The sequence below is a fragment of the Prinia subflava genome, chromosome 16 (genome assembly GCF_021018805.1).
Source record: "Prinia subflava isolate CZ2003 ecotype Zambia chromosome 16, Cam_Psub_1.2, whole genome shotgun sequence".
NCBI lineage: Eukaryota > Metazoa > Chordata > Aves > Passeriformes > Cisticolidae > Prinia > Prinia subflava.
Window position 1 is genome coordinate 15,673,276 of NC_086262.1, and position 26,049 is coordinate 15,699,324.

General features: G+C 44.7%; 1 protein-coding gene across 1 annotated transcript in view; it reads right to left on the reverse strand.

Annotated features, from left to right (window-relative positions):
• Nucleotides 1–7,928: 7,928 nt before the first annotated feature.
• CPEB4 (cytoplasmic polyadenylation element binding protein 4) overlaps nt 7,929–26,049 on the reverse strand; it is a 37,151-nt gene continuing 19,030 nt past the window's right edge. Inside the window, exons 3-8 of the mRNA XM_063413771.1 lie at nt 17,877–18,050; nt 16,754–16,843; nt 16,178–16,296; nt 15,261–15,375; nt 14,909–15,090; nt 7,929–12,313 (exon numbers count right to left, since the gene is read on the reverse strand). Of these exons, the coding sequence (XP_063269841.1) occupies nt 12,086–12,313; nt 14,909–15,090; nt 15,261–15,375; nt 16,178–16,296; nt 16,754–16,843; nt 17,877–18,050 (908 nt within the window). The 3' untranslated portion in view covers nt 7,929–12,085. The remainder of the gene's footprint in view (nt 12,314–14,908; nt 15,091–15,260; nt 15,376–16,177; nt 16,297–16,753; nt 16,844–17,876; nt 18,051–26,049) is intronic.

The following is a 26,049-nucleotide window of genomic DNA, read 5'->3' on the forward strand; positions in this document are numbered from 1 at the left end:
CAGTGATAAGGGGACTCCGGGCTGAAGGTTGTTTGATATCTCTCATTTGTCTCTACAACACGGGAACCGCTGGCATCCCTTTGGGGCAGGTGCTGCTGCAGTGCCTGCCCTAATACAAGGATTTCCTCTCCAGACAGTGCACCCGCTCCAGACATGTGCTGAACGACAAGGAAACATCAAATACCTGTTTTGTCCTTCAGGCAGAAACAGATGTGTGACACTGACAGGATGCCTGGTGGGTTTAGTCCGGCTCACGCAGGTGCTCGGCAGAGACGTGTCCCATTGCAGCCATGGGTTTGTTGGATATGGATGGTGACAACTGGCATTCTCACACCACTGATGAGCTCAAGGCATAGAATCATGGAATGGTTTGGGTTGGAAGAGCTTAAACACCATCCAGTTCCATTCCCTGCCATGGGCAGGGACATCTTCCACTACCACAGGTGGCTCCAAGCCCTGTCCAGCCTGGCCTTGGGCACTGCCAGGGATCCAGGAGCAGCCACAGCTGCTCTGGGCACCTGTGCCAGGGCCTGCCCACCCTCACAGGGAGGAATTTACATCAAGTCCCACTGATTATTTCTTTGTCACTAAAATACTGCTTCAGATTATTCTCCACAGTTCAGTTTGCACAGAGTTGCACATTAGAAATAATAAATTCTATGAAAATAACTGTTTTCCTAATTGTTTCAGCAGCACTGGTATCCTGAATGGTGTTGCCCTCAGGAATGGATCTAAAGAGACCACGAAGCAAACCGTGGTCATTCTCCAGGCTTTGAAGAGGCTGAGGGTCCCTGTGTGTGTCCAGGGAAGGGAACGGAGCTGGGAAGGGGCTGGAGAAGCTGAGGGAGCTGGAAAGGGGCTCAGCCTGGAGAAAAGGAGGCTCAGGGGGAACTTCTGGATCTGCACAACTCCTGACAGGAGGGGACAGCTGGGGGGATTTGGGATCTGCTCCAGGAACAGGGACAGGAGGAGAGGGAACGGCCTCAGGCTGGGCCAGGGGAGGCTCAGGGTGGACAGCAGCAGGAATTTCCCCATGGAAAGGGAGCTCAGGCCTTGGCACTGCCCAGGGAGGTTTGGAGTGCCCATCCCTGGAGTGTCCCAGGAAGGGCTGGGGATGGGGCACAGGCTGGGCTCGGTGGTCCCGGAGCTCTCTCCCCCCTCAGCCGCTCCCGGCCGCGCAGTGCGGGCGGGCCCCGCCAGGTGGCGGCCGCTCCGCGCCGGCTGCGAGCGCGGCCCGCCGGGCACCGCTGGGTTCCCGGGCTGGACACACCGCCCGCAAAAGGCATCTCGCGTATGCAGCCGCCAGCGAGGAAAAACAACTCGCAGAGGCACAGCCTGACGGTTCGCCAGAGTAATTTGTTGTTTCTCAGTTATAAAAGGGCATCTCCTGCACGCTCCAAAGGGTGTGGTTGTAAGTGTGCCACAATCACCGGGTTTGGAGCCTTGAGATCAACTGTGACCTCAAATATCAACTGTGACCTCCTGTATTTGGGAAAGGTTCTTCCCCAGAGGTGCTGGCACTGCCCAGGCTCCCCAGGGAATGGGCACAGCCCCAGAGCTCCAGGAGAGCTCGGACAGCGCTGCCAGGGGTGCCCAGGGTGGGATTGTTTGGGGTCTGTGCAGGGACAGGGGTTGGATCAATGACCCTTGTGGGTCCCTTCCACTTAGGATATTCTGTGGTTCTACAATTCTCAATTGCATTCCTCTACAAACCCAAACAACCTCCTCCTCCTCTGTCAAAACCTGCACCAACCAACTGTACCCATGAGGCAGCAGCCTGTGAGTTCAGTTTGGGATATTAAACCCAAAAGCTTCAGTAACAACTGACCCTGGCCTACAAACTTCCCCAGGTCCCTGCATCCCAGAGCCCTGGTAAAGAAATCCCTTCTTTAGCTGCAATGCTGCCCACACCACAACCCCCCAGTGAATCCTCACACACAGAGCTCAAGAGCCCCGTGTTCATTCCATGACTGTCTCTGCATTGTGCAGGAACACTCGCTGCTGTATCTGCCAGGCCAGGAGCTGCCTGTGCCAGCTGGCAGCTGCTTCCTTCCTCCGGCCTCCTCGGGGCACCACGGCTGCCAAGGCAGTGGTTTCTCAGCACCTGTACTCACAGAAACGCTTCCACCCTGCTAATGCAAACACACAGACCTCGTGGGGCACATTTTGTCCGCTTTTCCCTACAGCACATTGCCAGCGCTTTGATCTCAAATGCAAATTCAGCTCCGATCCTTTTTAGGATCTGCTGCTACTCAGAAAAATCAATGCCACCTAAAATCTCTCTGCAGATCTGTCAAGTTCAGCTATTTTAGCTGCATGCTGCTCTTCATCCACCTTTCCACATGTGTGAACTCACTACCAGCTGGCCACTATCTCTGTATTCATCACTCTGAGCAAACATCTCAGCTTTTCACCACAGCTGCAACTGTCTGGTTAAAAATAGCCCAGATTCCAGCCTTCAACCTGCACCTCCTCGTTCGTTTGCTCTGTGCTCCAGTGGCAGCTCCTCCATCTCACGACTTGCATTGGTTCCTGAATTCCATTGTTTCAGTTTTGCTTTGGCCAAGGATGTGTCATCATCTGCCCTGTCCTTTCTCATTTTGAAAGGACTGTCAGCCCTGACAGTCCTTTCAAAGTGAGGCGGTTTTTGGTGCCTACAGCTGGGGTCAAGGAGAAGGAAGGAAGGAGCCGTTGGGACATTGCTGCACGCATGGTCAGTGATTCCCTGAAAAAACCCACGCTGCTGCTGCTGGTGGAGATTTGGGGTTCTCTGAGCATTCTTTGCAGTGGGAAGTACTCACATGATTCCACAGAATTCATGGAATCGTGGAATGGGATGGGTGGGACCTTTAAAGATCATCTCATTCTGGCCCTGCCACGGGCAGGGACACCTTCATCTATCTCAGGGTGCTCCAAGCCCCAGTGTCCAGCCTGGCCTTGGGCACTGCCAGGGATCCAGGAGCAGCCACAGCTTCTCTGGGCACCCTGTGCCAGGGCCTGCCCACCCTGACAGGAGAAATTTCTTCCTTACACTTCACCTAAACTTACCCTAAATTCAGCATAATTCAGGCAAGGCAATTACTCATTAACTGTAATATTATCTTGATCAACTGCAAAGGGTGAATACATCTGGCACTGTGAACAGGGAAAAGTGTGCTCATTCTGACAAAAGCTACACTCAAACCTTGTTAATTATACCCTCAGCAGTAGCACAAACAATTATTCTATCACCTTCATTTTCACAGAATATTTAATAAGTCACTGGAATGAGGGATTTCATTAGTATGTGGTTACTGCACAAAAGACACTGGGGACCATTTATTAATGTAACCAGGAATCATTATAAAAACAAAAGTCACGACTTCTGCTAAGTCAAAGCAATGAATTTGACTTCAGCTTCTTCTCACTTGCAAAATTTCATCATTTAGCCTGGCTCTCAGTTCATAGTGTGAGCAGCAATGGGGCAGCAGAGACAGAAAATGGAACAGCACCTGCATTTCACAGCAGTGAACCTGCACAGCTCCCACTGCTTTACAAACCACGCACATGGGAATCCTTTCCTCCACACCACTCAGAAGGGGAAGCCAGTTCTCCCATCTCTTCATGCTGTGCATAAAAATATTCAGCAGACCATAAACTGTGTTACATAAAAGCCTGAGCCCTCCCCTGGAGAGATTTCCAAATCGCTGAGAAGATCCACAGGCTTTACAACAAAACCCACGTCAAGGAGATCAAACCCCCTGGCTTAGCAGAACTTTGTGTTACAGCATTTTAACAGATTGTCAATTGGAAATAAAACTATGGGGAAAGCTCAAGGAGACAAAATGAGCCCTGAGATTACAGCAGAATGACACAGCCTGATTTCCAGGAAAGGCAGAAGGCAGGTGAGGACTTCACTTGCTCTGAATTCATTTTCCAAATGAGAAATTAATTAAATGTGCAAGTTATTGGTATTTATTTCCAAATCAGAGACAGAGAAATTTGCCTGGTTTTAGGCTGCAGGGTCTATGCTACTAAAGATTAAAAGTCTCCTGTTTGGGGGAATGTGCAGTTAGATCCTGAGAGAACACAGAGCTGAGGCAGTTTAGCCCTACCTGCCATCACCCTCCAGATGTTGAAAGAATCCTGGCTCATGCAGGATGTAAAATGTAAAAATCACTAATCATCCCCAGATTCATCATTCATGTAGATTACCCAAGACCAGGCACAGGAAGCTCACGATTTCTTACTTCTCCTCTGAGATCCAACAGGATCCCAGGCCAAGGTGTGACCACCAGCACACCTGGCTGCAGGGCTGCCCATCCCTGGAGTGTCCCAGGAGGGGCTGGAGGTGGCACTCAGCGCTCTGGGCTGGGGACAGGGTGGGGATGGGGCACAGCTGGGACTCGATGGACTCTGAGGTCTTTTCCAAAGGTTCTGGGATTCTCAGCAGCAAGGCCACCCTCTAATGGCACTGAGCATTCCCTCCTCCCTCCCTCCCTCCCCAGAGACATCAGGATGCTGCCAGGAGAGGAGCAGAGCAGGCTCTGTCTCCATGGATTGCTCCCTCTGCAGAGAAAATGGAAGCACTCTCTGCTTTGTCTGCCCTCATTCCTGCACAGACACCCCCTGTAAAAGCCACGCTTGAGCAAATCCCCTTTCCACTGACTGGAGAGCTGGGCTGATTCTGCCAGTGTGCGCAGAGCAACATCTGTCTGTGCACAGCTGCCCACTGCAGCAGAGCTGGGGGCTGCTGCTGCTTCCAGGAGAATGCCTCAGAAACTTCAGGAATCCCATTTAAACTCAGAAACACTTGGCGTGAACGTGCTCCCAACCCAGCCCAGCACTGGGCATCAGCTGAAAGCCACAAGCGCTGCCTCGCAAAGTGACACTTGGCCAAACTGACAACTTAATGCACAGCAAGGCCTGAACAATCCCTCAGCAAACTGATCCTGCTCTGTGAGTCAGCAGCGATGTCAGATGGTGATTTACACTGAGCAAACATTTTTTTTCAAGCCTTGGGCTGGAGAAGGCTGGCAGAGATATTTTTTTTTTAATGCATTGCTCTCCTCCCACGGATTTCAGATCTGGTCTGAGTTACTGAGGAACAGTGTGTCCACTGCATCTACCCCATCACTCTGCCATTTAAAACCAATGTTCTTCACTCCCATGAAAAGCAAAGCAATTTATAGTTTTGGGATTAAAAAATACCCCACGACTGAGAGCAGTAAAGCTACATCCATTTTAAACATTAAGAATAATACAAATCCAAAAATGCGTCCTCACTGTCATCCTTGACCTGTGCTGTGATCAGAGGATTTAATCTCATTTCTCATGACTCACCAAAATTAAATTTCAGGAGGAAAAATGCAATCAAATAGTGACTTAATACATCTCTATATTTTATGTATACCAGGAGGACTGAGAACTTTGGACCAGCAAATTTCGTGGAGGAACCTTAACAGAACATGCTCTCCCATGGTTCATGAACAAAGTAAATGAGGCAGCTTCCCTTAGGGAGAGATGCATTCAAATAAATCAGCATTCAGTATCAAATTGTCTCTCTGACAAGCCCTACAAGAAGCCAGGAAATTATAGTTCCTGTGCCATGAAAACAGGTGATATCTGATGGCATCAGTCAGAGCAGGGGGATGCAGGAAGACTTTCAGTGATGTATTCAGAGCACTGACTCACCCCCTTCAGTTCCTCTGAGTGCACAGACAGCTGTGAGGATATTCTTATCCCACAGGCTGTTTTTCACTCTGACAAACTGAATCAGCTTATTTCGCACAGAGGAAGGGCTGGCAGCGTTTCTCCTCATCTCCCCTTTGCGAGGCTGTGACTCGTCCCACATTCCCTGGAGCCGCACTGAGCTTTTCGGGGGAGTCAGGGCTGAGCAGAAAGTGTCCCACAACAACCTGACAGCTCTGAGCCCGTCCTGGCGATCTCCTCAGCCTGTAAACCAGGGGGAGACTCGTTCCATCCACCTGCACCGGCCCGGAATGTGGCAGCTCGTTCAGTCCTAGTGGCACCCGAGAGAGCTCCCGGGACTGTGATGGGGGCAGCTCCTGCTGGAAGGAAAAAGCTGGGATTCACACACGGTGGGAATTCTGGAATTCCACCCAGCAGGGCTTACCTCCATCCTCTGGAGTCTGCCTGTAGCATTTGCTTATAGCTCCAGTGCAAGTGAAACCCAAAAGGAATTTGTTGTGTCATCTGCCCAAGAAACTTCCCGGCAATTCAGAATCAGCCCATCACTCCCAACAGTGATTATTTGGAGTTTTGATTTATCCAGACCTTCTCCCTTATTGATTTCTATGTTTTAGACTCTGCCTAGTAAGAAAACTTAAACATTCACCAAGCATTCTGCAATCTTCAGAACAGGAGAATTCTAGAATGAATAAACACTGTAATCCTCAATTATAAATCGGATGTTGGATCCTGGGAAACTCTCTCTGTTTGCAGGACTTTGAATTGGAGTAGGGCAGGGAGTGCCCTGTTTGGGAAGGGCATTGCTGATTCCATCACCACAGCACTCAAAGCCTTAAACCTCCCATATTCCAGGACCGGATTTCAAGTTTGTCTCACTTGTGAAAAAACATGAACACCTAAGTAAGCACATGTTGTCTAGAAGACGATTTGCACTTGAAAACAATGTCAAGAACTGCGGGTGTTTCCCAATCCCAGTGCAGGGAACAGAGGGATGAAGTTTCCCAGCCAGGTCCCACACTGGAACTGGTCACGGGTGTCTGGGGCTGCCTGGCTGGCACTGAGCTCCGAGGAATTCCTGACTCACTGGGCAGGCAGTGCCCCTCCAGCCACTCCTGATCGCAAGCACCCCAGCCCTCTGTTCAAACAGTCATGGCAAGGGAATTGGGAATATCTGCACGGAACCACCAGCAAAGCTTCGCATTCCTGTTAAAACCCAATTTCCCAAGGCTGGAGCTGCTCCACGTGAAGGCAAAAGCAAGTGAAGTGATCAGCACTGGCAGAACTAATCCCATCAGAGCTCCGGAGCACCACACAAAGGAGCGAGACTCACCATGCACTGAGCATTTGCACCACAATTCCTTCAGTGATGGCACTCGAGATTAGCGGCACAGCTCCGGGATTCCTTAAGCACCTGTTGAACAGCCCTTAAGAGCAGATCTGTAAGGTAGCAACACTTCACACGACTTTCCAGATACTTCCTATTTTGGTATTTTAAATTAAAGGCTGAAACGAGCGAGTTCTCTAAACTGTCAGATCTCTTCCCTCTGTCAGATCACAAGCGTGAGACAATTAAAAAGGATTCCTTGTCTGTCCCTGCCTTGCTGGGCTGTGCCCTGGCCTTGCTCTGGTTCTCTGTGTCCCACTGCACGCTGGTCTCTGACAGCCTGAAGAAGCTGCGATTGTTCAGCCTGGAAAAGAGAAGGATTTGGGTGACCCGACTGTGGCCCTCGAGCAGCTGAAGGAAAGCTGGAGAGAGACCCTGTACAAGGAGGGAGTGCCAGGACACGGGGAGTGGCTTCACACTGGCACAGAGCAGGGTTAGGTGGGATATTGGGAATAAATCCCTCCCTGGGAGGGTGGGCAGGCCCTGGCACAGGTGCCCAGAGCAGCTGTGGCTGTTCTGGATCCCTGGCAGTGCCCAAGGCCAGGGTGACAGGGCTGGGAGCAGCCTGGGACAGTGGGAGGTGTCCCTGCCATGGCAGGGGTGGCACTGATGATTTTTTTCCAGCCCAAACCGCTGTGGGCTTACCTGTGCCTCAGTGGTTCTCTCCTCCCCTGCTGCATCTTCACCTCTGCAAGGAACCTTTGCTGCATTTGTGACCGGAGCAGAATTTCCCCTAAAGCCCTTCTCACCCCACACAGCCCAACAAAATCCCCTCCCCAAGCCCCACAGGGTTCGGCCACAAAGGAAGGAGTTCCTGCAGGAAACTCAAAATAAAAAGGTTAAAGGAGAAATATTGAGTTAAAAGTTTTATTCATTCAACATCTCACATTACAAATATTTAAAAATTATATGCATACTGGTATAAATAGTCATTTGCAAACTATTTAATAACATTAATTTTCACTAGCACTTCAACAAATGAACTCTTTAAAAAAAGTAACTTGTGTTATATAACTTAGAGTAGAACATACAAAAATATGAACTTAAACGTGAAAATGACTTTAATAAAAAATGAATTACCCTTATTTAAAATGCTATAATAAATACTACAACCTCCCCATACACAGTAAAAACTATAAGGAAATTCAGCCAAGTAGTACAATTAACTGACATACTTAAATAACTTTTCCTTCTGATAATATGAGCAATACATTGGGGGAAAAACATATTAGGGATTAGTAAAAACTAGACACCCACTTGCTAAAAGTTTCACTTCCAAAAAATATAACAAAAAAATCTGATGAAAATTATAAAAACTAATTATACTTTAAAATTTAAAAATATAAAAAATAAAACAGTTGAATACAATATTGTCCCAATTCTTACAATGCTATCACAGTAGCTTTAAAATAAGATAATAAAATAAAGCAAATGACCAAAACGTTTTATTCCATTTTTTTAAAAATAATCTCAAATTTACATTAGTAGAAAGATTGATTTCTGATTCTTTTCTTTAGAAACACCAGCAAGAAAGAGGATTTACTAGAACAGTAGAAAACGACATTTTTAAATGTCTGCAATTAAAAACAAAGAATTACACTGCAAAGATCTTCCAGAAGTCTGAAATAGGTATTGCACATAACTTGAAGTTAACTTGCCACAATTCATCACATTCAAGTTTTAAATCACCTTTGAACAGAAGGTTTGAACTCTTCAAAAACACAAGGGGTGAATTATCAAGTCTTTCCAACAGCATCCTTATAAAACGCTAAATTCAATCACTGCAAGGTTGAAATTTGCATTCTGCAGAGGTCTGTGTATGGAGAAGTAGAGACTATACCAAAAAAGCACGGGGCAGTGGGGTTCCTTTACATACAAAATAATCAGAAACACTTTATTTTACATTGCAAAAATAACCATGGAATTACTCTGTCGCTCCCCCGGGAACGCCGCTGCTCATTAATGACACCCCCCCGCCGGTAGCTAATTGCACGTTAATGAGCCTGGGGCTACACGGTGACCCCGCAGAGCCCGTGCGCTCAGGAGCCTTGGCCAGCACAGAGTAATGGAGAGAATTGTTTATGCCCTGTAAATCGAAGTGTAACCAAAGGATCTGTAAACACGCTTGTCACACAATCACAAGTGAATATTAGTAGAATAACGATTTCTTACATTAGTCATGCATACTAACATTACATGCCTGCCACCTAGCAGGCTCTCTTTTATTCTTTAAATATAATTTAAAAGAGCAGACACGGTTCTGCATCAAACACCTAACATCGATTCTTTATTAATAATAAAAATGGCTAAACATTCACCAAAAACGTCTGCATTTGTGTATAATTTTTAAAAACTCAGTAAGAAGCGGTAGACAATTTTGATGGTTCTTGACTTTTAAATTTCTACACTATATTTATGCATTTAAATTTCATGGGTCTAAAGAGAAGTGTCATTTGTCACTTTCATGCTTTTTCTTCTTTAATTCTCAACTTTACATATACTATTTCTTAAATTATATGTACACCAAATACCTGGTGCTGGGCTAAGATGTTTAAGCAACATGCTTTCTTTTCTCTGCAGATTCTAAAATAGCATTGCCAGTGCACAACATCCATAATTCAAAATGTATGCAGAGCACTGAAATGTATAAAAAGCAGAATATAAGAAAATAAAATTTATTAAAATTATTTATATTAAAAAATGAAGTATATGAAGATCTCTCAGTAATAAAAGTACAAAAAGCTACTCTTTGCAATATGAAAAATTGAGGTATTGCATAAAGAGATATCCCGTCAGTGAAAAGTGTGCCTAAAAATGCTCACTGTTGGAAAAACAAGATATACAAAAGTAGTGCATAACAAATATACATTATGTGCATGACAAAATAAGTTAGCTACAAAAACACTGTACCGAAATTCAGCAGGTCATGTACAAAGGGAAAAAATTATTATTCAAAGCTAGTTCTCAAACAGTGTTATTTTCTTGTAATGGAAACCCACCTCACCTGTTTGCTGGGTAGGATCGGCACAATAGCACACCCCAAGCCACCTACAAGCATTAAAAAAATGAAAGGAACATTCCAACTAGAATTATGTACTTCAGAGAAAAAAAAGTCCCTGACAATCTACACAAGAGCACTCTGCATTTGCATTACTGTTGTCAATATTTTCAGGGATTTCAGTAAAAGCAGCTCCCTTGCTATACTTGACTAATAGACAGCAAATGTCTCCATTTTGACCTTTGGAACTTGGTAAGGTATCAGTTCATTAAAGCCTGTATTGAACAGAAAAACTGCTTCTCATAAAGATAATGGGGGCTGGGGGAAAGGGATGAGGGGGGCTTTGAAGGGAGCAGATGTTTTCCAAGCAGTGCCAGGGCAAATCTTTGGTTTGGGAGACTCTCGGGTGGTCCCAGGCCCCTGGGGCCGGGCAGAGATTGCCACAGAATCACTTTGTTTGCACACTGCTACATCCTTGGTGGAGAAGTTGGCCAGGGCATTTAGTTCAAAAGTACTAAAAATAAATTTTCAGAACTACTCCTTCATTCATGTGTTTCAAACTAAACCCTCTGCACCCGCTCGTCAGCGTTCGGTTCGCGTGTCCTGGGCTGATGCTTCTCAAGGTAGGACTGAGTCCCAATAAAGCCGGCGTTAATTAGCGATGTTGGCACTTCCACCTGCTTGTCTTTATCTCCCCACAATTAGTTCTGAAGAGCTGGGCTCTGAGCTGGGATTCTTTCTACAGGAAGAGTAAGAAAGGCATCGGCACGCTCGCACCGTTCCACGGCAAACTCGGCCAGCGGTGCAAAGCAGGGTTTGGAAACTCCTTGGGTTCATGCCTTGTGTTACAGCTAAATTTGAGGGGACTGAAAATTGACTTTACAGCCAAGATGAGAAACCAATGAGCAGCCAATTTGAGTTTGTGTGCCACAACGGAATATCAAAACTCCAGTAAAAATCAGTGATATCCTTGAGGTATCTTTAGGTTTTCTACTTTTTCGCGTCAAAATGGAGAGCAAAGGCTGGCCCCTGATGAATGTTAGTACATTAGGATATAGAGTTATATATAGCCATCAAAAATAAAATCTATATATTTATCCTTCAGGAGAGGAAATGCCAGTTCACTAGTTGTCATTACTCTAGCTTTGGTAGGATATCTAGGGCTGTAACCAGACAATTGAGTTCTCTTAAAGAAAAAAAAAGTGCACTCCCCCCTCAGTAGTAACTTTACTCAACTTTTACATTCAGGAATTCTTAAAATGTAATCATTTTGATGAAAATATAGTAAGCTCTGCCTATCTCGTTAGTAATTTGGATGTGGGTGGTAGCCAGAGGCACAGTCAGATACACACCGAGCTAAAATTTCAGCCTCAAAACCCTTAAAAGAGTTTAAAAAAAAACCAAACAAAAAAGATCATTATTATAGTGCTGCTTCAACTTTGCTCATGCATTTCTGTTGCTTTAAACATGCTCTTTCCTGTTGGTAGGTAAATGCTAACTTCATCTGTTGCTGGAAAAATCCAAAGTCCAAACAAAAAGAAAAATAAAAAAAGAAAAAAAAGAGAGGCAAAAACAGGCTTCCCTGGGGGAAAAGTGTCAGAACAGACTGATAGTGTTATTGTTACACGGTTATTTAATAAAAGTATTATTATGTTCTTTATTAACAATAATTTAATTAAAAAACCAAAATACTCTATTGTTTCAATTCTCTTCTCTTAATATTTTTCTCTCCTCTAAGAAAAGGTTGCAGGAAATTAAGTGTTCTCTCGGTAGTAAAGACAAGAGAATGCAACTCGCTTGCAACGTGTTATCGATACGAAAAGGAGTTCCCAATACAGTTTTCAATGACAAGATTCTATAAAATACCCATTATAGGTCATTCTTTCGTTTAGACTATTGTTAAATTACAGACTACTACAAAAGGACATGCTGTGAGTGAGGGGCGGGGCGGGGAGGGCGGTCGGGAGAACAGAAGAGTGCACTTAATTGGAGGCCTGCAAATGAGCGATCCTTTAGTTCCAGCGGAATGAAATATGTCTGGGACGGTCCCCTCCCTCCTTCACCAGGGGCTTGTGGAATTCCCTGCCGGCACGGGAATGGATAGCAGCCCAGCAATATTCACAGTAATACTGCAGACACGTCACGTTGGCGCAGAAGAACGGCGCGAACTTGCCGCCGCAGCGGGCGCCCTGACACTCGTCACACAGCTGATCGTCCAGGACATATGGCTTAACTTCCACCTGCAGCCACAAAACAACACACACGGGTCATTCTCCAGGGCACATTCCTCCTTCCACACCCGTGTTTTAGCAGGGTGGTTATGCAGCAGGGAATGCTACACGGAAGATTTTTCCCTTTGTTTTGAACACCCAAAATTCCAGGTGCTTCTACCCCTTCCTTGATCCATCAGAAAAACCCCAGAGATCAGGGCTGACCATGTCTCACACCTGCTGTCACTGATTTACAGAAGGGCTCAAACAACTTATTGACTGACACCAAAACCTTGGATAATTATGGGAGTTATTTCTGATGCCCAATTAAGCTCCCTCCCTTTCAGGCAGGAATGGAAACTGTTTATACAACACTGTAACTGCTGATCAAATACGCACATGGCCTGCAAATTTCACTGTCTGAATTCCCAAAGTTTATTCTCTAAATAACACTTAATTTCTGTATTTTTTCCATGGCTTAGTCCTCTCAGCAAAAGGAAATCCACCTGATCTTGCTGGGATCAAATGAGAGGCTTAACAGGGCACTGATGCCCTCCTACGCTGCTGGCATTAAGGGCCAGGTGATGGGCAGGAATTCAGAACAGCAGAAATAAATATAGGTACAAGTTCCTGCTCTAGAAGGGTTTGTGAACCTTCTCTGAAGCTCATTTAATGTCATGTTTTCACCATTTTTCAAACACCCGGGCTGTGACTGGTATCTGCTGTTATCTCTGCATCTGGGACTGCTCCTCTCTGCACCTCACAGGCCTCGGACACACCTCAGGCAAATAAGAACATTCACAAGTCCCTGGGTTTTTAAACCCACCCAATTTTATCACAGTCCAGATGGCACTGCAGTAGTTTGATGTCATTTTTGCTTACAGGACACATAAACTGCTCAGCCACAGCACAGCAGCCTTTTTAATGACCTGTTTTTCTCCTCCTTCAGTGCTCGAGTTGCATTTCCCAAAACCCCGCCCTGCCAACTCAGTCAATCTGCAAAAGAGCAGAGGCAGGCAAATATTCCTAACGCCACATTCCCCATCCCCTGCTCTGCTATGCAGGGGGAGGTTGGGGGTTTTTTGAGGACTGCTGCCTTCTCCAAGAGCTGAAAGGACAAAGATGCCACGCAGGCCTCCTTCATGTGGTGATTCTGCTCCGTTCCCTCTGCTCTGCCACCTTCAGAGGCCAAACTGCAGCTCAGGTGTCCCTGTCACGTTTATTCTGAGTGTGACACGGCTGTCAGTGCTCCCTGAGCTGAGCACAGAGGATTCCCCAGCTCCAGAGAAAGCCTCAGTTACAGGAGCTCCATCAGGCCCACTCAGGGTGGGAGCTTCAGCCACTGAACCCTTCCTGTGCATTATCTCAGAGCACACCCTTGAGCAGCACCTCCTTGCCTAATTTTACAGGAAATGCCTTCTTGTTGCTTTTTTTTAAACCTAATTTTATTTTTCTTTTTACAGAAAAACAGTATTGGAAAACTTTTAATAAATAGAACCTCAATAAAAACTAGCGTTGCTGTATTTTTACCTCCCTCATGCAGCCAATCTCTCTTATAATGAATCCTCTCTGAGCATTATCTCCCCACACAAAAACTACACAAAAAATGAGGAAATAAGGAGTGGGAGGAGAGAAGGAAGGGGAAATAGATTGCAAAATTTTTTTTCAGAGTTTACAAGTACTTACTTAAATTTGTAGTCCCACCAGCTTCAATGGACCTATTCACCCAAGTGTCTGCTTATGCAAGCACAAGTTGCACAAGGGCAGCCCAAATTATTTGTTCAAAGCTGTACAGAACTTATTTCAGAGCCAAGATTAGAACAAAGACATTCCAATTCACAGGCCCACAGTCAGATTGTTGTTACAATTCTTCTGCTTTATAGCCAAAGCAGAAGTGAAATGATAATGGGCTAATCAGCCAAGTTTGGAGGTTTTCCACTGTATTAACTATAAAATTAAGATCAGCAGTGACAGTCATGTAGGAAAAATCCAGAGACAAAGGATGAATTACAAGAGGAGATGTGAGCATCTGAGTTTCCCAAAACTGTGGTCTGAAGACTGTAACCAGCAGTTACATTTTGGAGAGATGAAGAGGGCAGAAAGCAAAGTGCTGATCCATTTGGCATATTCCTCTGATTTAAAATGATAAGGAATACAATAATAAAGGAATGAATAACCAAGCACAGCCTTTGCACAGGCGGTGCAGGGTGACTGCGAGGCTGCAGGGCACAGTTTACAAGGCATTGCCAGGATGCTCTTGGACACCCAGCACACTTTGAGGTGGTTCTGCCTGCTCTCCCAAAGGATGCAGAGCAGGAGTAAGAGCTGCCCCCTCCTTGGCAGGCACCTCCCTCTCTTCATCTCACGAACACCACAAATCCTCGCAGTGGGAGCATCTGAGGAGCGCAGTATTCTTGGAAAAGGCCAAGGCAGCTGCCACACTTCCCACTAGACTCAGCAACTCCAGAAAGCCTTTTTCACAGCCACCTCCCACGTGCCAGCTCCCCTCGGCTCCGCTTTTCCCCCGTGCTGCGCTAACACCGGGATTAACCCGGGCTGCCAGTGCCGAGGCCAGCCCTGGGGCAGAGAGGGCGTGGGCAGGGGAGCAGAGGGGCCAGGCCTTACCCGTTTATCAATCTCCCCGTGCTGCAGCTGGACGAAGCGGGCGCTGATAGCAGCGATGTAGCTCTGCTGGTTGGAGAACGCCACGCGCCCGGCGCCCTTGGGGTACTTGAGCTCGGGGTCGGTGTCGATGCCGGCGTAGCACACCCCGCCGTAGAGCCGGTCCATGATCATCGCCAGCTCCACTGCAGCACAAACAAAACCAAACTGCGCTCGAGCCTGGCTCCTTGCTCTCAGAGCACCGCCTCGGGCCAGCTCGTGTCCCCCACTGTGTCACCACGCTGCCAGGCTGGCTGCCCCCAGTGCTCCCCAAGCCAGGCTGCACAGCCAACATGCCCAGTGCTGCAGTGTGTACCTGCTCGTAAAGGCCGAGGAACACCACCAACAAAAATGGTTTTTCTTGGGTCAAGAGGCTGGGAACCATCCATAACAAAATCACTATCACTAAGGTTCCAAGGCCGGATCTGAACCTACGGACAAAAAGCCTGGGTTTTTAACCATTCACAATTCAAAGTGTCTCAGTAATATTAATTACAACGGTGTTCTACAGAGAAGAAAACTTCTTAAACAGCTGTACTTTCTAAACTCTACTTGTTCAGCAATCGTTCCTCCAAATGAAATGATAACGAGCTCTCTTAAGACAGACCTTTTGAGGATGCTAAATTTCATCACTTCCTTGTTACCCAAATTTCTGGGGAAAAGCCCTCACCCTCTGCTGACACATTTACTTAATCATGCCTGAGCTGTGCTGTACAACCCCCTGGTCACAGATCTGCACTGCTCATCTTGTCCCAGCCTTATCTCAGTGCAGCAGGCTCCAGAGTTGCCTGTTTGGTTACTGTGCTGCTTTGTATTTGGTTACAGCTGGCCAAAATTTGAAGCACAGGACTAGAGCAGAATTCTCTCCAACTACTGACAGACTTGCATCAGCCCCGAACCATTTGTATATTAATAATTTACAGTTCAATGCTGTGGTATGTTTTTTAGGATTTATCTGTTACATACAACGCTCAGACAACATGAATTCTAGGTGTTCATCATCAGCAAGCATAAAATACCTGTCTGGAAATACACTTTTTCTAATAAAAACAGGCATTGTAACTAGACTAAAAAACTTTCTTATGTCTAGTTCAAAAGTAGTAAGTTGTTCTTCTCTCTCCTTAATATGACAGCTTAAAGAAATTTTAACATTAATGTTCTGAAGACAGAAAAAACTGCACGTGAAGAGCCCAATTTGTGATTATCACCCAGGAATTGTGCAATTCCACCTACCGGTTTGTCTTTGATAGTGGGGCTGGAAACACAGAGATAGAGCTTTCCATCCTCCTCAATGCATGCATCAATCAGTGCCTGCACAGAGCTTTCATCTTGGAACAGCAAAAATGCATATCCTGGCCAAGGGAAAACACAAACATCACTGCTGCTGTCTGCTTGTCTCTAGGATCAGCATTTAACTCAGGATTAGGTTTGACATCATACTGCCACACAGGAAGGGAAAAGATTTAAGGTGCTCTCAGCACACATTTCCAACCCACAAGTTGTTCATCTAAGGGACAATCCCTCCCAGCTGCTGTAGAAGGCATTCAGTGCCTTTAAAAAGCTGTTATTACATGTACAACAACAGGGGGAAACAGGGAAATGGAATAAAGTAAAAACAGGAAGTTAAGGAAGAATTCTTGTAGTGAATAATAACAGCAAAGCCATATTCAAAACTTCACCAGTTTAGAACAATCCCAAGGATTAAATTCTTTTTACCCCTCAAATATGTTGTCACTGTCAAAGCACTCTTGCGTTTTATCATGAAAAATTATTCTAAAATTCTCATCTTATTGGTTTGCAGGTATTTACCTTTAGGAGGAAAATAAGATTTGCTCTCTGCCTTGTGTGGCCAGTCTACAATCAAAGGTCCAAAGCGCCGAAAGCTTGCAGTGATCTCATCTGCAACAGGACAGAAGGGAAAAGGCATGAACTTAAAATAAATTGAACTGAAGGCATCTGAAAGACACTGATTTCAGGTAGCTTCATCCTATAAACAAACATTCTGTGAGCCTCCATGTTCAGCAGCTCGCAGCAGTGCTCAGCAGCTGGGAATCTTTGTGACAAGGCAGAACACTCTTATAAACAAGACAGGCCAAAGCTCAAAGTTTTCTTTCTACTGATAATTGTAAATAAAAGCTCATAACCCACTAATTCTCAGGAACTGAGCCACTGCATCTATACAGTTATAATAATCCAGCTTCAATTACTCCCATGGGTGACGTGAAGTTCAGGTTGCCACGTCACAGCATTAAAAGCTCTGACACAAAACCAGTGGGGATTAAAATAATTCTGTGATTAAGAAAAAAACTTCTCAGCTTTATTGTTGCATTTCTTCTAACCACTGTCCCAGCAGGCTCATACACACAAAGCTCTGGTGAAATAAAGCTTCACAACATCTGTACCCAACTTTTAAATTTTATTTTAGTAACAACCAGTATTCTGCCTCTGTATTTGTGTGACGGACCACCACAAACCCTGGTGCCTCAGGATGCCCTGGACAGATTCATTCCTCTCTGGGTTCTCACCAAGCACAGGTCAGAAGCTACCACAGGACAAAAATCATTGCAGGAAACAACCTCAGCTACACAGGAGCAACCAAACACAGTTAGGACTGGATACCCCACACAGACCTTATAAAACTAGGAGCAGCTTTTCCTGCTACTGACTTCTGGGGCCTGTAAAATGACTGCAATGCATTTATGAGTTTCCACAGGTGACATTGGCTTGTTTAATTTTGCACTTTTGTGCTTTTTACCCTGCTGAAGTCAATTCAATGTGCGGCAACGCGATTTTTGTTCTTACGGCGCCGCAGCCTGAACTCACTTGAATGATCTGACACGTGCAAAGATCCATTTCCACCTCAAAGCCTGGCAAACCCCCATCCCCGAGCTGGCACACAGAAGGTTTCCAGCTGCCCTGGTGAGGTTTGTACCTTCATCGATGTCCGGAGGCAGCCCTCCCACAAAGACCTTGCGGGAGTAGCGCTCCACGCGCTCCCCGTTCTGGTGGGAGAAGCAGTGAGGAGAGCCCAGGCCGCTGTGCAGGCTCTGATCCCCGCGCCCGTCGTCCAGGAACCCATCCTCCATGGGGAACAGCGAGGACTGACCTGGAGAGGGGGTTGGAAAGAAAGAAAAACAGGGAAAAAAACCCACACTAACAGAACAAAGCGCACACTGTTGGAATAATTGGGGAAAACGCACCAGTTGCTGCATCAGCAGAACTGGGAGTGATTTGCCCTCTGAATGAACAGTTATGTTCTCGATTTCATTGCACCCTTTTAGTTTGCTGTATCATCCAGCAGCTCAAATGCTTCATTCCAGAGGAAAGGTTCCTCCTGGGAACAAACCAGGATTTCTAATGGGTGCTCGAGCTGACTGCTTTCCAGAATATTTTGTATTTCCCATGAGGTTTCTTTTAAAAAGTACAAAAAGGGAAGGGAACGGCCAATTTGGTTTCTGAGGCTTTCCCAATGTCAAGCCATATATTCCATTTTCCAGTGAACAGCTTCTTCCAGGGAACAGATACAATTTCAAGGTGAAAATGGGAAAATAAGAATTCTACCAGTTGAATATATTACACATTTAAATTACCTATATATCAAAGCATATCATAAGCCACCCACTAGTAAATAACAAAAATAACCTGAGGAAAACAGGAAGACCCACTGCCATGTATTGCAAAGACTAAAAATTTTGTCCCCCCTACAACTTTACTCCAGTGTTACATCAGAGTTTTCTTAATGGCCTCACTCTAAGAGAAAATGTTGTAAAATGAGAAATGTTCCCCTCACAGTCCAGCATCTTTCTATGATAATCCTTACCAAAGAGTTCCTTAATGATATTTCTTTTAAATAAGGTTCTTTGTTATAAATACCACTGTATAATATCATAAATAGAGCACAGGAGCTGTTCTCTGCCATGAATTCCCTCGTTAGTTCCAATATTCAACAGCTACACAACAAACTGAGACTTCTATTCATTTAAGGAGCATTTTAGGAATAAATATCTATAGGGAGAGTAAGTAATGAGGCATGCTAGAGGTTCTAGGATACATTTTGTTTTGTCTGTGATGTGATACACTGTGTCTGCTTTTTCAGGATTCCTCCCAATCTACCACAAAAATGTCCTGGTGAGGTTAATTTATCCTGGGTTTGACTCCTCCCCTTGAAAGAAATTGATTTTAAAAAAGAAAACATCTTGAAAACTGAAAATCTGACCAATAGACAGACGTTTTCTGTGAAAAAAGTCAAACAGCTAAGAAGCTGAAAGGAAAAAAAAAAGCAATAAAATCCACAGTCCATAGAATTTATATGAATAAAAAAATGGAAGGCTCAGTCAGGTTGCCTTACTTGAAATTTCAAGAATCTTCTACACACCTTTAACAAAAATAAGTCGAGTATAATCAGACCTTTTTCTGTAGCTGGGCAAACCTCATTCCTACTATGATAAAAATATTGTAATACTGGCTTCAACCTTGTTTTTCCCTAAGGAACTGATGCACATGTGACTTGTTTCATATCTTAAACCCCCAATCCTGCAGGTATTGTTGGGAGGGAGCAATTCCCAAACCTAACCCCCCTCTCCAGGCTCCTCAGCTGCTCTTGGAGAACTCCACACACACTTTGAACCCAGCAGCTCAGACACTCCCTGTATTTATGCTCCATCAGCACCCAAAATTCCCAAATAAACTCCTCCAGCACTGGCATTCACAACACACACACACACACAAACACAGCAACACAGCCCCCAGGGTCACAAACCATCCAGGTGATGTCCACTGTGAGCACTTCAGCCTCAGGTACTCCCTAATCCAGTTAAAATGCTGATTTATGGCATGCAGACTATGTAAATGTATGTGGAACTGCTCCCTTATAAGCTTAAAGTCTGGACTTTGCCCTCTAGTAAAAACTTAATGTTATTTCTCCCATGAGACATTGTCAACATTAGAAAATTAAAGAGGAATATTGTTACCTCGCCTTCTCCCATATGTCCTTGCTGCATGTTAAATGAGAAAGAAAACAGCCTTTCAATCATTGTTATAAGGACCAAAAGACCTCGTTTTATTGCCTTTATACTGACTCAGTGATTCTCAAGCCTTTGCAGATCCAGGTCATTTAAAATAAGTGTTCACAAGCTGCCCTCCCCACCCCCCATGGCCTCCTCAGCCCAGCTCTGTTACTTACTGATAAACCACGGTGACAGGAGGCTGACCAAGTGGATATGGATACTCAAAGAGACTTTTGGAAGCAGTTTGAGCCCCGAATTTGCACATTTATTTATTTATTTGAGCTATTCCTGGGGGTGTGCCTATAAGCAAATGGATCTTTCCTCATGCACCAGGCTCCCTCTGCCTTGCCAAGCTCCAGAATATTCCAATACTGTTCTCCACCCCAGCTGGAGGAGAAGCCCTGACACAAGCAAAGTGAAAGATTGGTGGGACACTTTCTGTTTTGAAATTAGGTTGCTTTGCACAACCCACAAAACCCTTGGTTTCATTCTAGCTGGCAAATAACCAGCTGAAAAACTGAAAAGTCGAGGAGAAAACTGGGCCACTAAAGTTAAGGTTGCATTCCAGGCTGAGCAGTGTGTCCAACAGGATGGATTCTCTCAAACTCACCCAGGACACTGTGCTGGAATAATTCAAGTTACCCACTCATTCCTAATTTTCATGTTTCAGAATAAATCAGCTCTACCCCTAAAAACAACAGCATTTTCTGTGCTAGCTTGCAAGAACCCATTGTCAGAGCACGGCCAAACTTTCTAATCAAACTTGCACATTCTTTCTCTTTTAATCTCATTAAAATCTCTTGCTGAAAGCAGGCCAACTGTTTTCAAAACTTGGATTCTTCCTGGCAAGTGCTGTGAGAAACTCTGAGCACATCATGTGTTTGATTTTGCTTCCCCATTCAAAATTGAGGCCGGCAATTAGTTGAAGCATTTAAATATTTGTAAACCACAACAATACAGGAGTCATTTCCTCTTTCCAAATAAAAACTGTATCAATCCAATTTACTTCATGATTATTTAACATCCGTAAGATCGTTTCACTCCTCTGGTAGAGACTCACAATTAACACCAAGAACACAAAATAACAAACCCCTGGCCTTCAGATTGGAGCATATTCTTGAGGCAAAGGTTTTATGGGAGCATCTTAAGGGCTGAGGGCCTTTACAATTATAGTTTTTTCATGGTAATTTTGAATTTAGAAGTGCAAGAGGCTGATACAGTCCTCAGAGGACTGAAGGAAATCACAAAGCATCAGCAATCTTGCTGTGTCCCTGCCTGAGCCCGGCAGCCTTTGCACGTTCTGGAGCACATCAACCACTCTCAAAGCCAGCTCTGCCTATAAAGCCATAAAAATCCTGCTTGTGGTTTCTGAATTACTGACAAACCCACACAGCCTCCTCCTCTCTGTACACTCACTGCTGGCAGCAACACAGACACGATTCCTCTGGGGATGTGAGACCACAGCTCAGGCCAGGGGACTCCTCACAGCTTCCCCACCTGAGCCACTCAACACAAGAGGACTTTTCTCCTTTACCAGCACAAAAAACACCCAAAAAAGGATCAGCCACAAGCTAGCAATTACTTCCAGTGCCAAATACTACGTTAGGAGAACCAAATACTACGATTTTTCCCTCTTCCTCTTCTTAATTTGCCTCTTGTTTTCACTGTTTGCTTCACATCTAAGCCGCAGAATACCAACATCTGACATTTCAAAACATTTCTCAGGAGCCACAGTTTATAAACTCGCCCAGCACAGCACAGATACAAACTTTCTCTGCTCCCTGAATGCAGAGTTCATCACACGCCATTAATTTCACACAATGTGAAACTCTGTGAAATACAAACAGCATTGAGGCAAGGAATGCTCTCTTGGCAGGCCAGGAAGGCAGCTGAGTCCCCCTTTGGTTTTCAGAATTTCAGATTAAGAGAAGGCTTTGCTCCAGGAGTGCCCAGCTAAGCTGCTGCACAAATGAAGCCTTAAACTACCACTGAGCACAGGAAAAGGTTTAATTTGTGTATCACAACACTTGCCCATCCTTTGGTGAGGAATGAGACAACTGCAGCCTTGGTTTGGATTCCTCAAAGCTGTTTTTCCCTTCCCCATTTCTTTAGTGGTTCAGATAATTGCATAAAGGGCCTAAGATTTATCTCGTGAAGATATCTGAGCAAGAATTTTGCTACAAAACCTAAAAAATACAAAGTGTTCATGCAACTCGTTCAACTGCTCATTAATAACCAATGCAGAGATGTTCTTCCAATAAAATCAGCCTGAAATTTAAAATGCTATTAACAGATGCTTCAATTATTTTGTCCCCTCAGCCCTCTCATTATTTCTGTGTCTGAAATAAAGCCATAAAGTCAATGATCTTTTGCAAAAATCTGCTGCTTTTCTTTTATTTTAAAGAACATCAGGAATAAGCAACCCACTCAGATTTATTTTGTCTTCTCATTTGAGACACTTAATGGGCTCCTACCCCCTTCCATTTCTCCTTTCCATTTCCAAATTCACATATTTTGTGTCTTCACCTCCAATTAAAAGTGCTGAACTCTCTTCCCTCTATAGGAGGCACCACAAAGGCTGTCAGGGTATAACCCCACATTCTGCTGAAAAGCCTGAAAAATGCTGCAGGGATCCTAAATCACTCAAACCCCAAACCTGCTCCAAGTTTATGCTGCACAGTGTCCCCAGGTTGAGCACCTGGTTCTTGCCAATTCCAGATGCATTTGGTATTTATACCATCAGCACCTCTTCATTAAATATTATATAAATGGAAAAACATGTCGAGGCCAGATCTGCTTGTTTTTTTTTCTTTTTAAAGGGGTGTAATGAGGTTTTCTCTATTGTTACTAACATTGGTGAGCAGTTGTCTCTGTTGGAAAGTAAATATGACCAATATCAGAGAGTTTCAGGCTTTCACTGAAACTGGGAAGGTGATTTGGGGCCAGGCTGTCTTTTGTTTCTCTTAGGACTTAACTTGTACAGAAACAGAAGTACTGAGATTCCACAGGATTATTTCTAAAAGTGAGCTGGATATCCTTGAATCTACCAGAGAAAACATTTCGACTTGCCTGAATTTTCCTTTTAAATGATAGAAAAATAACTGAAGCACAATCTGCTTTAGTCATTATAGCAGCAGAGCTTTATTTCTACATTTTTTTACACTCAACTGTGCTTTGCAATTATATCAAGACTGACAATGCTGTGCACAAGGCCATTAAAAGCATGAACTTGAATATTTTACTACCTTTTCCCCCCATTACTCCCTGAGGGCAGGCAGGGCTGGCTCTAACTCCAGAGTGAGATTTTATCATCACTTCTTATTTCACAACCTGTTTCACATGTCAGGCACGGATCACATGTTCCTGCCACAGGTAGAGGACATTTCACAAGAGGTTCTGTAAGGTCACCTCAAGCCCTGTTTCACCAGGGAACAAATTAAACATCTCCTTAACCAAACCAAGGGAAGAAAAGTGAAAATTCCAAAGAACATCTCTATTTAATGCATATCGGGTTAAATAATCTCTATTAAATTTAGAGATCCATGCAGGGATTTTGCAGAGAGCTATATATACTTTGGTAAATTAGAAAATCTTACCCACCTGCATGTATTACACACATAAATATTTCTTTCCTTTTAATAGAGCCTTACAATTTAATCCTTAGATGATATGAAAGCAGATAATGTCATGGAAAGTTGTGTGTGTCCTCAACTGGAGTGAAGGGACAAGGGGGAATGGCTTCCAACTGACGAAGAGAAGGTTTAGATTTGATTTTGGAAAGAAATCCTTCCCTGTGAGGGTGGGGAAGCCCTGGCATGGTGAAGCTGTGGCTGCCCCTGGATCCCTGGCAGTGCCCAAGGCCAGGCTGGACAGGGCTTGGAGCACCCTGGGACAGTGGAAGGTGTCCCTGCCATGGCAGGGGGATGAAACCAAATTATCTTTAAAATTTTTCCAACCCAAACCACTCTGTGACTCTGTGGTTCTAAGGCAGGCAAAAAAGGTGCTCTTTTTCATGCATTCCTTCATTTCAGTTCTAAAACACAAAAGGATCAGTCACCAGTTCCATGAGTGCTGGCATGAGACATTTGCATGTGTGCAGAAACGCTGCCCAGTTCAGGCACTTAATCTCATTCCAGGCAAATTATTCCAAGCACATGATGTGGAATTATTCCATGCTGAGTGTGGAACAACAGCCCATACATGGCAGAGTGGCACCAGCCCAGGACACCTGATCCAGGAGAAATTCTGTCAAGACAGAATAAACTGAACAAACTGGCAACAAATCTGCACTGACAGTGAATGTATTCCATGTCAGAACTTTGCATTTTACAGTCCCAGCCATCTCTGACACTGTCAAATGAGATCCCTGTCCTAAAAATTGTCTGCCAAACCAAGCCACTAAAAGGGAATTAGAGAGATTCCCTATTTTGTGGATTTCAAATGCTACCAAACTTCAAAGAGTGAAAACTATTCCAATAATATTTTATTAATTGTAAAACAGTCTTACAAAAATTAAGCAGCTCTATATGTACATCTGAAGAATGCATATTTGACACACTCTCAGCAATGTCAAAGTCAGCATGAAACCAGCAAAGAAGCCTAAATTTCGCTGCACAGTAAAACCAAGGATTAGCACCTTTGGAATTACTGATTCTGCAAAATTAAGCAGCACAGTTGCCAAAACTTGTATTTTTCCTCCTAATTTACTTTCAAAGAAGCACAATGTAAAAAGAGATTTAAAAAAAACACGTTGTTAAGAAATACAGCTCTACCTTATGTCCAAAATGTCCAAACAAATGCAGAAAAACAGGAGTATTATTGTAGATGCAAATATTATGTTTTATTTCAAGTAAAGCCAGATGCCTGAAGACAAGTATTTACCATTCCTTCTGTCAAGAACAGGAACAAAATGAAGTTTCTGTTATTCCACAGCACTCAAGTACAGGTCTGACTAGAATCTTTAATTTTCAATTCCAGGTCACTGTCACAAAACAACTGACAGACAAAAAGTAAACAGGTTTCTTTCCTTCAAAAACCCTGTGGAGAATCATCCTGCAAAATCCTTTGGTAAGTAACACTGTTTTACCTGTGATTATGTTGGATTAATTGGGTTCACATGGTAGAAAGGTAGAACCTGAGTGAGTGGCAGAAAGCAGATTCTCAGCATAATAACTGCAAACAGGGAGTGTTGACAACTTTATACATCAAATAAGCAGGGTGGAGGAGAGGCTGAGAACACTGAAAGGGAAAGAGACTGTTTCCAAGGCTTGTGGAATGAGCTGCAAGTTTTTAGGGCTTTATCCTGCCTGAAGAAAAACTGCCTCACTGCAGAGACAGGGCAGTCACAGCCAGAATTATCCTTGGGAAGAAGCTCCCCTCACTCTTCTCCCTCTCTGGGGACTTTCCAAATCCCCCTGGATGTGTCCCTGTGTCACCTGCTCCAGGTGACCCTGCCTTGGCTGGACTGGCTGATTCCAGAGGTTCCTTCCAAGCCCAGCTATTCCGGGATTCCCTGATTCCCAGGATCAGGGACAGGAAGGAACACCCTGCTTCCATCACTGCCACTCCAGCCCAGCTTCAAACCCACCTCTGCCAGGAGCTCCAGATGACTCCTGGATTGGGCAACTGAGCCAAAAAGCCCAGGACATGCTTCCAGAAATAACCCAATCCCTGAATCATTCAGGTTGGGAAAACCCTCCAAGGCCATGGAGTCCAAGCTGATCCCAATTTTGTCACCCAGCCCAGAGTGGCAGGTCCAGGCCTTCCACAGACACCTCCACGGATGGGCACTCCACAAGCCTAAGTGTGCAGGGGAAATGGGATACAAAAGATAAACTCTGGAAACCCCGAGCTGAGTTTGTGGGAGGGCTCTGAAACCCAGCAGCAGTGTCACTGCTTTGCTGCTGATGCTGTCACACCAACGGGGCTGAAGGAACCTCCAGACAGGATTTTCCTACATTTCCACAACCATTTAACTACTCCTGAAATGTGACAAACCCAATTCAGTCTCCTTCATCTCAGAAATACAGAGGCTTCAAAGGTAACTTTGAAGTTTCTTTGCTATCAAACAGCAGAACACACAGAAATCTTTTCCTAAAC